The following is a 15,108-nucleotide window of genomic DNA, read 5'->3' as shown; positions in this document are numbered from 1 at the left end:
TCTTGGCTATAAGACCATATCCTTTGCCTTCTGGAATATCATATTACAAGTTCTCTACTCCTTTATGGTTGTGGCTCCTAATTTGTGTGTGATCCTGACTATGGCTCCTTGGTACTTAAATTCTTTATTTCTGGATGCTTGTAGTATTTTTTCTTTGACCTGGAAGTTCTGAATTTTGACTTTGATGTTCCTGGAAATTTTTCATTTTGGGGTTTCTTTAAGGAGGTGACCAGTGAATTCTTTTTCTACTTTGCCTCCTGGTTCTAAAAGGTCTGGGAAGTTTTCCATTAAGATTTCTTGAAATATGATGTCTAGGCTGTCTTTTGGGACTCAATGATTCTTCATTTTTTTCCCATATGAGTTGTTTTTGCTATAAGACACCTTATATTTTCTTCTACTTTTTTCTAGTCTTTTAACTTTGTTTTTAATATTTCTTGTTGTCTCATTGAGTTATTGGCTTCTATTTGGTCCCTTTTAATTTTCAGAGGGTGCTGATTGGAGAAAATGCTGTTATCTCTTGTGCTAAACTGTTAATTCCTTTTCCAATTCTTTCTTCCATAGCTCTCATCATTTCTTTTTAATTTTTTTCTTCAAGTGCTCTAATTTAATATATAAAAAACATTTTTAACTCTTAAAAAAAAACTCTTGCTTCATTTCTTACAGAAATCCTAATTGAATTTGTGCCCAGCTGTGTCTTTCTCTAAAGTAATATTTGTAGATGCTTCGGAATCATTCTCTTGTTCTGCATTTATGTCACTGCCACCATAATCATTCATTGTTGTGGGGTTCTTTTTATTGTTTACCCATTCTTCACGTCTGCTTCCTAACTTCAGATTTGATGTTAGGGCTGGGCTCTGAAGTACTGCTGAAGGGAAGGTCTGGGCTGGTGCTGTTGCTGCTTTCTTGGGGGTATTGAATATTGTGGTATTCCAGGATCTCAAAGACAGGCTAGGGACCTGAGTACTTCCTGAGTGGTCTGATCCAGATCAAAGTCTGAGTGCTATACTGCCCCGGTTTGAGCTCTGCAAGTTCTTGACCTGGGTTTGGGTCTGGGTAAGAGTGGACTGCTATTGGATTCATCTCCTGTTAACCAGCTAGGAAACTCAGTTCCTTTAAAGAGGCAGAATTGTAGGCTCCTGTTTGGTTTGAGATTTCTGCCTTGATTATGCCTCGGAAGACTGCTAGAAGTGAGACCCTGCTGTACACCTAGGGTTTGAGCCACACCATTTCTGCTGGCTTCTGAACTTCCTCCTTTCTTGGTATACCACCCAGTGTCTCCCTATCCAAGAATACCACCCCCCTGTGCAGGTCATTTTTTTTACTCTGCCCTGAATCTATAATCCTGAAATATGTAGTGGGTGAAAAAGCTGCAACTTGTATCTGTTCCCATCTCAGGCATAGGTCTGATGGTGCCAGGTATGGGTCTGGTACCTCCTCTTGCCTCTTTGATCTGGTGCATTTTCTAGATCTGTTTGGAGAAATTTTTGGAGAGGAACTCACTGCAATACATGCTTTCACTCTGTCATCTGATCTCTGACTTGAACCTATTTCTTAATGTTTAACAAACTACTATCCTATCATACTCTCCCCATCCCATTCTGAACCCCTCTAGTTCAAATCTCATTTTCTGTTCCTCCTGCTTCCTTAATCTCATCTCCTTCAACTCAACTTCCACAATGTCCCACTTCACAGGTACCCACCCTTTCCACAGTGCTTTCTGGAATGCCTATTCATAGGTAACTGATTTGCTTTCTTACTCCCTCCAATTTTTGGATTTTACTGAGACCCGAATCCCTCCTGATAATAAAACCTCCTCGGCTGCTGGGTGAACTTTTACTCATACTCTCTGAGACTCACTGTTTAAGGTGGGGGAGTTGGAATTCTCCTTGCTCCCCATTTCTATTTCAAGACTTTCCCTATGTTACTATCACTCAGTAACCTCTTCTCCTTAGAGATTTGCTTAATCAATATTTACCACCCACTCAAAATTCTGGTAGCTATTATCTACCAACCTCTAAGAAATTTGCCCTCTTTCCTCAATGAGTTCAATGACTGGCTAATAGTATTTCTTCATCAGTTCCCACCCTTATCCAGGGAACATTAACATACATATTGTTACTCCTTCAAATAAATCTAACCTCCCATTTCCTCAATTTACTCATTTACCATGACCTACTCTCCTCCACCCCACTGAAGCTACACAAAGAAATGGACATACCCTTGATTTTGTCATCACTCACAACTATTTCACTTCAATGTTCATGAACTCTGAAACTCACTTATCTAATCACAATCTGTTCTCATTCTACCTCTTCCTGTCTTGCAGTCCCATACTATTATTTGTCCTCACTGTGACCTTCAATCCTTCCACTACTCATTTCTCAGGCACTGCTTTGAACCCCTGAACTGGCTACCACTCTGCTCCCTTTCCCATCTTGAATCCTTGGTGAACTAGTTCAACTCTACACTGTCATCTTCTCTTTAGTTCCTTACCCTTTTATTACTAATCATGTCTTGCCAAGCCTCAAGCCTTGGATTATTCCCACCATCCACTGCCTTTGTTCTCAACCCATTTGATTGAATGAAGTTGCAGAAAATCAAGAAACCTTGCTAAGTGGGCACACTACAAATTTGTTACAATCCCAAATGGGCCCTTTCTATAGCACAGCAGTCCTTTTACACATCCCTAATTGATTCACTATCTTAGCACAGGAGCTCTTTCAAAACTTTTCATCTGTCCTTAGACGTCCTTTGGATTCCATTTTTTTCCCCTCTCACTCACATTGCTGAATGCCAAGAAGAGGATTTATATTTGATCCTAGAAGTCTTAGGAGCTACTAGAATGAAATGGCATGGTCACATCTGTGCTTTGGGAGGAACAGTTTGACACATGAGAGGAGGATGGACTGAAGTGGGGGGAGACTTGAGGCAGAGAGACTAACCAAAGGTTATTGCAGTAGTCCAGACATAGGGTGATGAGGACTTGCACCAGAGTGGACATCCTTCTTGACCTGTCTTCAGCCTTTGAGATTGTCAGTCTCCCTCTTCTTCATTTTTATTTTATTTATTTATTTTTTGGTGAGGCAATCAGGGTTAAGTGACTTACCCAGGGTCACACAGCTAGTAAGTGTCAAGTGTCTGAGGCCAGATTTGAACTCAGTTCCTCTGACTCCAAGGCCAGAGCTTTATCCACTGCACCACCTAGCTACCCCAGTTTCCCTCTCCTTGATACTCTAATTCTGCTTTATACCTGCTAGCCAGCCTGATTTCAACTCCACAGAACAAGATGCCTCTCCCAGCATAAGCTCATCATTTCTAGACTCACCACTGTGCTGCTCAAGCCTTGATTGCTACCACTTCACTCAGCCTCCTGTCCTCTCTGATTGGAGGGCTTGGAAGAACTAAAAACTTACAGACCCCAAGAACTAGCTCTGAAAACAGCAACATGAAAAACTTGAATCTTGTGATAGTGCCCCTTCTATCCCAGGAGCAGAGCCCAACTTTTAACATAAAGAAATAGGCTGGAAAAAATGAGTAAACAAGAAGAACAACAAAAAAAGAATCTGACCATGGAAAGTTACTGTGGTGACAGGAAAGAGCAAAACACAAACTCAGAAGAAGATAACAAAGTAAAAACAACTACATCCAAAACCTCAAAGAAATATGTGAATTGATCTCAGGCCCCAAAAGAATTCCTGGGAGAGCTCAAAAAGGATTTTAAAAATCAAATAAGAGAAGTAGATGAAAAATTGGGAAAAGAAAATGAGAGTAATGCAAGAAAATCATAAAAAAGAATCAACAGCTTGGAAAAGCACAAAAAAGTGTGAAGAAAATAACAGCTTAAAAAACAGAAAAGGTAAAAGAGGCACATAAATCCACTGAAGATAACAACTCTTAAAAAGCAGAACTGGCTAAATAGGAAAACGATATACAAAAATTCACTGAAGGAAAGAACTCCTTTAAAAAGTAGAATTGAGCAAGTGGAAGCTAATGACTGCATGAGACATCAAGACATCAAAAACAAAATTGAAAGAATGAAAAAAGAGAAAAAAAGATGTGAAATATCTCATTGAAAAAGCAACTGACCTGGAAAATAGATTGAGGAGAGATAATTTAAGAATTATTAAGACTACTGAAAGCCAAAAAAGAGCCCAGACATCATATTTCAAAAAATTATAAAAGAAAACTGCCTTGATAGCCTCGAACCAGGATAACACAAGATTTAGCAGCTTCTACATTAAAGGATTGGAGGACTTGCAATGTGATATTCTGGAGGGCAAAGGAGCTAGAATTACAGCTAAGAATCATCTACAGATTGTGATGGAATACTATCGTGTTATAAGAAACGACAAGCAGAATGTCTTCAGAAAAACCTGGAAAGACTTACATGAACTGATGCAAAATGAAGTGAGCACAATCAGAAGAACAGTGTACAATATTGTATGATAATCAGCTGTGAATGACTTAACTATTCTCAGTTGTGATCCAAGACAATTCCAAAGGACTTATGATGAAAAATACCATCTGCCTCCAGAAAAAGAACTGATGGAGTCTGAATGCAGATTGAAGAATACTTTTTTTTTCCTTTATTTTTCTTGATTTTTTTTTTGGTCTGTGTTTTCTTTCACAACATGACTAATATGGAAATATGTTTTGCATGATTGCACATGTATAATCTATATCAAATTGCCTTCCTTCTCAATGAGGTGGGAAGGGAGAGAAGGAGGGAGAGAATTTGGAACTCAAAATTTTAAAAAATGAATGTTAAAAATTGTTTTTACTTGCAATTGGAAAAAAGTTAAATATTTTTTAAATGCCCTTTGCAAGAACCTGTATATAAAATATTTATAGTAGCTTTTTAAATTGGTGGCAAAGAATTGGAAAGTGAGTATGCACCCATTAATTGGGGAATGGCTAAACAACTTATGATATATGAAGGTGATGGAATATTATTGTGCTGTAAGAAACGATGAAAGGGAAAGTTTCAGGAAAAACCTGGAAAGATCTGCATGAAGTGATGCAAAGAGAAATCAGAACCAACAGAACAATTTATACAATAACAACAATATTGTAAAGATAAACCACTTTGAAGGACTTGGGAACTCTAATGAACAGAATGACCAACCACAATTCTAAAGGATTCATGATGAAATATACTACCCATCTCCAGAGAGAGTTGACAGACTCAAGAATTCAGATTGAAGCATTTTTTTTCTTTTTCTCCTCAAATATGTTTTGCACATGGCTAATGTATAATTTGGTTTGCTTGGCTATCCATATTTCTAATGGGTTTTATTTTTCTTGCCTTCTCTATGGATGCAGTGGGGAAAGGGAATGTAGAAAATTTGGAACTGAAAATAAAACAAAACTTTAAAAAATAAAAACTGCCCTTTATATATTAGCTTAGGAACATAAAAAATAACGATAATTCATACTTATTTAGAGCTTTAAAGTTTATAAAGCACTTCCCATAAAACAACCCTTTGAGGTAGTTCCAGTTCCATCCCCTCTATTTTACAATTGAGAAAACTGGTTCTCAGAGAGACTGAATGACTTTTCCAAGGTCACATGGCTAGTCAGAGTAGTAACTCAAACCCAAATCTTCTGACTTCAAATCCAAAGCTAAAATAAAACATAAAATATAACTTGGTTTGCCCAAGTTATACTGGATTAAATTAGAATATTTGGCATGTGTAAGACTGTGAAGGCCTGGGAAATAAAACATTTCAAAGGAAAAGAAGTGTAAAAAGTAGAACATTTTAAGAGAAAAAACGTTTAAAGATTTTATTCCGACTTTTAGAATATCCCAAAGAAGCCTTATTGAAAAATTTACCCTCCTTATTCTCTCCTGTCAAAGAAATTTACTTAGTGAGGACAGACACAGTAAATAGACTTCTACCCTTAGTTGTGGAGATCTCATAATGAAGGTAGAGTGCTTGATGACATGTTGAGCAGACCACAAAACTAGGAGACTCTGAATTACTCAATTATGTAGCCTTTCACTTTTTTTTTTTTTTAGTTTTTAAAACAGTAGAAAGCCTTTCCCAGAGTGGACACCAACTTCTTATACTTACAGGTAATTCTTACAGCCTCACAAAGGTAGTAATGCGGGAAAGACCAGCTTAACAGAAGATGATACTCAAATGAAGATTATCAATTTAGAAATCAACAATGCAAACAAAGGGAAGAAGCGTTGTTTAAGCTTACCTTATTGCTCTGTAAGCCATGGGTAGAATCACTTCGTGCTGAAGAAGTTATAGATTCTTCACTTATTTTCCTAGTGTCAGAGAAGAATAGAAGAGTCATCATATGATATTTAACCTTCTGAGGGGTAAGACTTCAGTGAATCTATAACTTCACTGACAAGGGAATCCCTGCCAATGACACAGACTGCAATCCTTTCATGCCTTCCCATTTTGTGCCATTGTTGTCTATGTGCTTCCCTGGATGCTCCACAGAGAATCTAGCTGATATATAGGTGGAGGCCTTTCACTAGGTCATTTTGTGTTTCGTGGGTACCAATGCAGGACTTCATTTGTCTTTGTTCTTGCTGCATGGTTGACCCATTTCCTTTTCTGATCATATTTTCACTAGATGACATTGCTGTTAAATCAGGACCCTAGGCCTATCTTATTTTGTAGTGCTTCCTCAGAGTTTGCTATTACTGCAAAGGCCTTAGTTTAGACTAGGTACTGTTAACTTGAAGAAACTAAAGGAAACCTTGTTACTTTTCTAGACAGAACAATGAAAAGCTCGTGTGTGTGAAATTTTAACTATTCATTATCTATCAATATGTTATCTTTCTCTGTGGGTGGTTCCCACAGAACTCGCTAAGCCTCAGTGAACCCATCAGCTTGCTCAGCTGATGCTGATAGACCTTTTTGAATACTTCTGAAGTCAATCAACAAGACTCCCTTTCACCTTGTGGTTAGCTGACACAAACAAGTTATGGAACATCTTTTCATGCTCCACCAAATCTCCAAGGCATTTCTTTTACACATCATCATAATTCCATTGAAAGCAAGCTCTCTAGAATTTTCCACATGCAGAAGGTACATCAACCAAACAAGCAGATGGGAACTATCCATACCTGGCCTTTTGCCTTCACTATAATGATCATCTGAAAGTTCAGTAAAGATCTCCATTTCATAAAAACAGGGAATTTCAAGAAGTGCAAACAGATAAGGTGTGACTTTTAAAATTTAGACACACACAAAAAGAACTCCCTAGCTTTCAATGAAGAAAACTAGATCTGGATGAATATTCTTCTCAACACAGTAGATGGCATGTACTCCTCTCTGCTATTAGAGTTTCTTTACAATCCACCAGAATTTCCACCCTTCTGCTCAGTGTTGAAGGCCATTATGTTTGATTATGGCTAGATAGATGGACCCATCACTTCACTGCTGTTAATGAGAAGAAAAACCTGAGGTTGAAATGGACGTGGGTGAAATGCAGCCTCTGAAAACCATAATACTTTTCTAGAGACAATAATGGAGTCTAAAAAATAAAAAAGCAAACAGCCTAGATCCATACTTCTTTCTAATAAATACTATCCCTAATCTGTGTCCTTGCTTTTGTAGTGAGGTTGTTGTTTAGTTGTGTAACCATGACTTCATGACTTCATTTGGGTTTGTTTGTTTTTTTGGCAAAGATACTGGAGTGGTTTGCCATTTCCTCCTCCAGTTCATTTTACAGATGAGGAAACTGAACAAGTGACTTGTCCAGGGTAAAACTGCTAGTAAGTATCTGAGGCCAGATTTGAACTCAGGTCTTCCTGACTCCAAGCCCAGTGCTCTATCTACCACACCAGGTAGCTTACCTAGCTGCAGTGAAGTAGGAGATACATTTATAAAATCTCCTACCTACTGACTTAGATGAACTAGCAACTAGGCCTTGGATAGGTTTACTCAAAGAATAAGCACCATCTTACCTTACGCAATCACTGCTACGGAAGAGGAATAACATGGCATTAACTTTTAAGCGTTTAGGATCCAGGTCAGGATCTAGAATAAGGGCATCCTCTGGTCTGTGCCTAGAAAAAATATGTATGTTTGAATTTGAGTAAAAATCATGCTTTGCAAATTCCTATGCCTATAGAAATCCCAAACAAAGTTTAGCGTCCTCCACATAAAGTAATATTTGGTCAAATCTTGTTTTATGGGGGCACTAATACTTTGAAAACATGGCAGTTTGTTTAAAACAAAACAAAACAAAACAAAACATCTTACCTATCTTCAAATAAGTGAGGCTCTTTTTTGAAACTTCCATTTTTACAACACCAAAATTTCTCCCAATATCCTTCCTTTCCCCCAACAAGAACCAAATAATGTTGTAAATTTTAAAAAGAGAGAAAAAATCAGCAAAACTAATCAACATATCAAAAAGACTTAAAGATCTATGCAATGTTTCACATCTATATTCCTTTCACTTCTGCAAAGGAATGAGATAGGAACATGCTGTCATATATCTCTTCATTTGAGCATTGCGTGTTCTCTGTAATTTTTGCAACATTTACTTTTTATGGCTTTATAATCATTTTTTCCATCTATACTGTTGTAGTTATTGTGTATGTTGTTTCCTTGCCTCTACTTACTCTGCATCACTTCATATAAATCTTCAATACTTCTCTGTATTTATCATATTAATTATTACTTACAGACAAGTAATATTCCATTATATTCATTTACCAAAATTTGTTTAGCCATTTCCTAGTCAATGGGTATCTACTTTGTTTTCATTTCTTGATATCACAAAAATTGATACTATAAATATTTTGGTGTATATGAACGCTTTCTTCTTATCATGTCTTCTTTGGGGTTTATGCTTGGTAAGGAGAATCTCTAGGTCAAAAGTATTGATATTTTAGTTACTTTCTTTCCAATTTCAATTACAAACTGCTTTCCAAAATAGTTTTACTGATTTACAAATCTACCAACAATGCACTAGCACACCTATCTTCCTACAACCCTCAATACATGAACTATTCCTATCTTTTGTTATCTTAGTCAATTTACTTTGTATGAGGTGAAATCTTAGGATTGTTTTGGATAGCGTTTATCTTATTATTAGTGATTTGGAGCATTTTTCATACGGCTAGTAATGTTGTCTTTTAGTCATGTCCAACTTTTTATGATGGACTTATCCAGGCAACTAGGTGGCTCAGCAGAAAGAGTGCCAGGTCTGGAATCAGGAAGATTCATCTTCCTGAATTACAATCCGACTTCTGACACTTACTAATTGTGTGACCCTGGGCAAGGCACTTAACCCTGTTTGCCTCAGTTCCTCATCTGTAAGATGACCTGGAGGGGGCAGCTAGGTGGCGCAGTGGATGGAGGATTGGCCCTGGATTCAGGAGGACCTGTGTTCAAATTTGATCTCAGACACATAACATTTACTAGCTGTGTTACTCTGGGCAAGTCACTTAACCCCATTGCCTAGGCAAAAAAAAAAAAAAAAGAAAAAGAAAAAAAGATGATCTGGAGAGGGAAATAACAAGCCACTCCCATATCTTTGCCAAGAAAACCTCAAAAAGAGGTCATGAAGAGTTGGACACGACTGAAAAACAACTAAACAACAACAAAATAAATAGCTGACCTATCCCTATTATCTACTACTTCATACAACCACTATCATTTTTTTTCTTAGTCCCTTCCCTTTAGGAACTCAAATACCTGTTTTCATTTACCAGGAAGAAAGGTGGACTCAGGGAGGGTAGGAGGAATGTTAAAAAATGGCCTGGGGGTGGGGGTCAGTTTCTAGCCCCTAGATGTGGGCTCTAGATGTGGCAGCCCCTCCCCACTAAGGAGAGATATCGAAGATCTTTGAATCCAGCTAACCTCGATAGGACACCCAGGCCTTTAAGTCCTTTAGTTCTGGGGCTGCCTCAGTCACGTGGAGCTGCTGAAAGTCAAAGAAAACAGGATTGAAGGACAGAAGAAGCAGGACATGGCAAAAGGGTCAAGTGATAGTAGTATGAGTCACCACAAAGAAAAAAAAAACAGCTATCATTAGTCTCAGGCCAAAGTTGACAGATAAAAGTCAAAAGTCCATAGAAGGCTTGGTGGTACAGTGAAAGTGATTATGGTCAACAACTTTTGTTCTTTTAAATTAAGCTTCCCCCTAATATGTGTGTTGCCTATGGCCCAGGGTGAGCCCTCCCAGAAAATGGGCTCCTCATCTGGGCCAAAGTAGACAGCTTCATCCTAAAGCTTCTTCTGACCATTCTTCGCAAGCATCCACTGTCCAAACCCTCAGTGTTAGTCCAGATGCTCGCTGGAGGAAGTTGTCAACGCTGGTGGTTGCCATGCAATGCTGGGCAGATCTATATGCCAGAATTTGGTTTTGTGAGTTGGGGTATATATTGCTCAGATGAGCCACTCCTCAGGAGGAAGCTTCAGCTTAGAGGACATTGGAACCCAGGCATCCTCCTGACCTTCACTGCTGGACCTGGTAGATGCCATGCATGGTACTTCTCCAATAGCTTACAACTCAGCAGGACCAGTGCCCCTGCCAGGAGGAGAATTCCCAGGACTGAAAATACAGAGATAATAGCAATGACTACACCCTGAGATAGGATCCTACTGACTGAAGGTGGTGCTGTGGAAGGAGTAGTACTGCTGGCTTTATTTTATTTTTTTATTTTTTATTTTAATTTTTAGGCAATTGGGATTAAGTGAGTTGCCCAGGGTCACACAGCTAGGAAGTGTCAAGTGTTTAGTCTGAGACTGGATTTGAACTCAAGTCCTCCTGACTTCAGGGCCAGTGCTCTATCCACTGTGCCACCTAGCTGCCCCTGGTGCTGGCTTTATTCCCAGAGGGTCTAGGAGACTGGACCAAGGCAGACCTGGGGTTTAATAACTAGAAATTTAGTGAGATGATTTCCATGAGATTCAGAGAGATGAGATTAGAGTACGAGCTCCTCTAGTAGACTATGAGCTCCTTGAGAACAAGGACCTTTTTTGTTTTAAATCCCCAGGGTTGGCTCTTAATTAAACCTTCTGACTGATTGATTGAGCTGCTACTGACTTGGCTCCGGTCACCAGTTTTCAGGAAGTATATTTTTAGAAGGGATCTATTAATTCCCTGAGGAAAAACAAAACAAAACAAAACTAGATATTGCCCATCCCTTTCCCACAACTACAGGGTGGAGGATAAATGAGTGAGAGAATCTGAGAAAAGCCTGACTCTTCTTTTTGGGGTGATGCTGCCCTCAGGACTGGGCTTGAATCTACTTCAGCCTAGAGCAGGAGCTCCTTTTCTGTGAGAATTCTTTATGAGCCACAGGTGACACAGATATTAAGGGAGCATAATCAAAAAGTTTGGACAAGTCTGTTTTAATCAACTGATACAGGCCAACGCAAATATAGAAAGTATCTCTCACCCTTGATCTGATTGTATTTTCATTTTTTGTTTCCCCCCTCCAGCAGAAGCCCAAACTGTTTTCTTTAATCACGGACTATATGTGTACATTTATACTGAGTAGTCTCAAGGATTTGGAGTCCCAGGATTTCAGTTTGAAACCTTATTCTGTCCCTTATTTTCCTGTACAATTGCGGGAAAGTCACTTAACCTGTCTAGGCCCTGGAAAGGATTGGAAAAGATGACCTCTGAGATCCCTTCTAGAACTATCATCTTATCTGTCTGTTTCAAGTCAAATTCCATGAGATCTGTTGAACAAATTCTGCAGGTTCACTTTATCCATACCATTTGTGATTTAAAAACAAAACCAGCTTTGATCACATTCTACTTTTGTTATTTTTGCTATTTTTTTATTTTTTTGGCGAGGCAACTGGGGGTAAGTGACTTGTCTAGGGTCACACAGCTAGTAAGTGTCAAGTGTTTTGTCTGAGGCCGGATTTGAACTCAGGTCCTCCTGACTTTAGGGCTGGTGTTCTATCCACTGTGCCACCTAGCTGCCTCCACATTCTACTTTTGAACATGACTTGCTGAGAAGCCTATGTCATCTCTTTCCACTGTTTGGAACACAGTGGGTTCTTTGGGTTCCTAGGAAGTATATTCATTAGGGAAAAAACAAAAAATCCTTCAGGAGAAGTATTACTTACAATTCTGTGACAGTGCAGGGTACAAAGTTCCATAAGATAATGATGCCATTTACAGTTGCAGCAGCAATCATGTTGTAGCCTTCCATTATCAGCACATCAAAGCATGTCACTTCCGTACTGATTCCAGGATTCTACAGAATGAATGGGAAGGCTTTATTGACAGTCATAGTGAGAGCACTTTGAGAGGAAAGTACATACATATAGGGCAGTTCTCTCATCCACAGGGATATAGAACTAGTTACAGGAATGTTTCTAACCCAGCATTTCATTCATGGAAAAACAAACAAACTCTTTTCTTCCTGGATGTTTTGTTTAAGAAATTTATGGCTTACTGACAGATAGGACTACTTTTTATGTTATCAATCAGAAGGAAGAGTAGAATGTTATAGCAAAAATAGCATAGGATTTGCGACATCTGACTCCCAACCCTGCATTTGACATGTCACTTAATCTCTGTGAACCTCAGAGTTCCTTTACCTGTAAAATGGGGATAAGAATCATTATACTTCTTATATCACAGATTTATTGTGAGGATCCAATGAAATTATGTATGTAAAGTGCTTTATAATGGTAAAGTCCTATATAAATATATTATTATTATATGAAAACAGAGTCTCAATTTTTTTAAGTGTAGGAAAGCTTATCAAGTTATTTGGAAAAATAAGGAATTAACACAGAGTGACCTAGATTTTTTTCCTAAGTGACTTTTGTAAGCATTTTACCTTTAAATAATTATTATAATTGTACTATGTGAATGATGGGTGGTATACAAATGCCAAATCATGAAAAAAATTACTAAGGCTTAAATTTTTTTGTCTTCTAATGATCAATAAGAGATTTCAGCTTCTGTGAGAATTCTGAAAGATAACCTCTATGTATTTTAGTAATTTGCCAGAACTTTTTTTTTCTTTGTGTAAAAGTAGTCTTTTCCATTATATAGGAAACTACATACCAACTGCCCTCATATTTTGGCTCACTTTTCTTCTTCCTCTGCCTTTTATTGGAACCTAAAAATCTCATGAATCAAATCCATGGAACTGAAACCTTAGCATTTTTAATGACATGATTCATTAGAGAGGTTAAATAAAATAGAATTATTACATGAAGAAATCTTTTCTGTTCTTCCTTTCATACAATTTATTTGACAATATTCTTGTGACAAATATTCATAGAAACTATTAATTTCAAAGTAATCTCAATTGACAAGCAAAACACATTTGTAAAAAATGAAGTTTGAAATGCAGGGCTAAAGTGCATATTGTGTTTCAACCCAAAGGAAAACAATATAGCATATATATACACACACATATACATATCTACATTTATGTATGTATGTATAGATTACAGAATGTTAGTGCAGATTTAAAAAAAAAATAAGTGATCTGTGCTAGTAATTGTTTTCTAGCTGAGACTAAATTTTTAGTTTGTTACAATAGTGGCTGAAAAGCTTTAAAGGTTTTCTTGATTGCTCTCTGTATCATAACTTTCTTGCTTGTGCTTGGTCCTTGAATACATCTCCCTGAATACTCAGCAGAATCTTGGCATACGGACCTTAAACTATAGAAGCTTTGAGTGCAAGAGAGTCATTTTAGCCAGGATTGGAAGAAATAAATGAGGTCAATGAAGAGTCTCACTCTTTAGGATGAATAGACTAAACCGTATTCCAGCCCCTCACCATGTTCCTCCCTCTGGCTTTTGTACATTTCATGTGCAGTGTTTAGTTGGATATGACTACAAGAATAGCTTTCTTGAGTATATTCAAATCCATTGCTTTGTATCCAAAACTTTGAAAAGTCTTAGAAGCACCTTCAAATTCCACATCATTTGAGGGTCAACTATAAAAGTATTTGTGGCACAAGTTTCTGTTTCTCCCAAATACTTTTCAAAGAAGTCTACTCCAAGGTCTTATTGTTGCATAGAAACGACCCCGAGTTCTCGGAGTCTATATAAGCTGAGTGCTAGCCATGTACTTCCAAACTGGACAGAGTACATAGGCCTGGAAATAGACTCTGTATCTACTGTCTAAGCAGCTCTGCTAAGGGTGATGATGTTCACCACCAAAAGTTTGACCACTCGGTGATGAATATTTTCACCACAGCTACTTATTCAACTGACAAGAATACAAAATGACCCTCAGTCTTCTGCTTCTGTCATATTGGTGACGGAATGGAGAAAAAGGGAGCAGAGGATGCTTAGTATCACATAATTCTTAGACCATATAAAAACACTAATTTAATTGTTGATACTCTTAATTTATGGTCTTTGGCCAGAGAGCAGAAAATTGACGCACTATGGAAGTAACTAAACCAAGTCTATATCAATATTCTGTCCCTTAATGTCTTCTTGACCAGAGGACACAAAGAAATTGCCAAGAAATGGAATGATGGTACATAGATTTCCTTTGGAGAGGTGGATGAAGGAATTGTCATGGTTCATTTTATCAAGGGTCCAAAAACAACAGAAAAATAATTTAATGGGAAAACTGATCATCTTGTCTTGCATCATCCTCTTGATGAGCATAAGCAAATAAGCCACCATGAAGATCATTAAGATCATTAAACTTCAGTGTCAATCTCCCTTGCAGAAGATTAAACAGAGAAATTCTGTGAAGAATTTGGCAAGTTCCTCCAAATTAAGTTAATATCTCTTTTTACAAAGTGATTTCTAAGGGAAAGTAGGCAAAGAGGGAAGTAAAATTATAATGGAAAATATATTTGAGGATTTAAAAAAAATGAAAGAAGCCAAATGTGTATAACTACTCTCTTCTATATATAATGAATACTCTCTTTAAGAAGAGAACCTGTTGGGGCAGTTAGATGGTACAGTGGATAGAGCATTGACCCTGGAGTCAGGAAGACCTGAGTTCAAATCTACCCTCAGACCACACACTTGATACTTACTAGCTGTATGACCCTGGGCAAGTCATTTAACCCCAATTGCCTAAAAAAACAGAACAAAACAAAACAAAACAAAAAAACCCAGAACCTACAGGTACTGTCCTTGACCAGCTCTGAATGACATCATATTAAAAAAATTGACCATA

The 15,108-nt window shown here is 37.8% G+C and overlaps 1 protein-coding gene across 2 annotated transcripts in view; it reads right to left on the bottom strand.

Moving 5' to 3' along the window:
• LOC114050149 (WD repeat-containing protein 64-like) overlaps positions 1–15,108 on the bottom strand; it is a 172,956-nt gene that overhangs the window by 40,899 nt on the left and 116,949 nt on the right. The window contains exons 16-19 of one of the 2 annotated variants that reach the window (XM_027871754.1): positions 14,268–14,273; positions 12,066–12,196; positions 7,934–8,035; positions 6,208–6,277 (exon numbers count right to left, since the gene is read on the bottom strand). In XM_027871754.1, coding sequence (XP_027727555.1) covers positions 6,208–6,277; positions 7,934–8,035; positions 12,066–12,196; positions 14,268–14,273 — 309 coding nt within the window. The remainder of the gene's footprint in view (positions 1–6,207; positions 6,278–7,933; positions 8,036–12,065; positions 12,197–14,267; positions 14,274–15,108) is intronic. The other variant, XM_027871753.1, reaches the window with a different exon arrangement.

This window comes from Vombatus ursinus, unplaced genomic scaffold (assembly GCF_900497805.2).
Source record: "Vombatus ursinus unplaced genomic scaffold, bare-nosed wombat genome assembly UNPS02014798.1, whole genome shotgun sequence".
Lineage (NCBI taxonomy): Eukaryota > Metazoa > Chordata > Mammalia > Diprotodontia > Vombatidae > Vombatus > Vombatus ursinus.
Note: the sequence above shows the minus strand (reverse complement) of the source record. Positions and strands in the feature narration are given on the sequence as shown.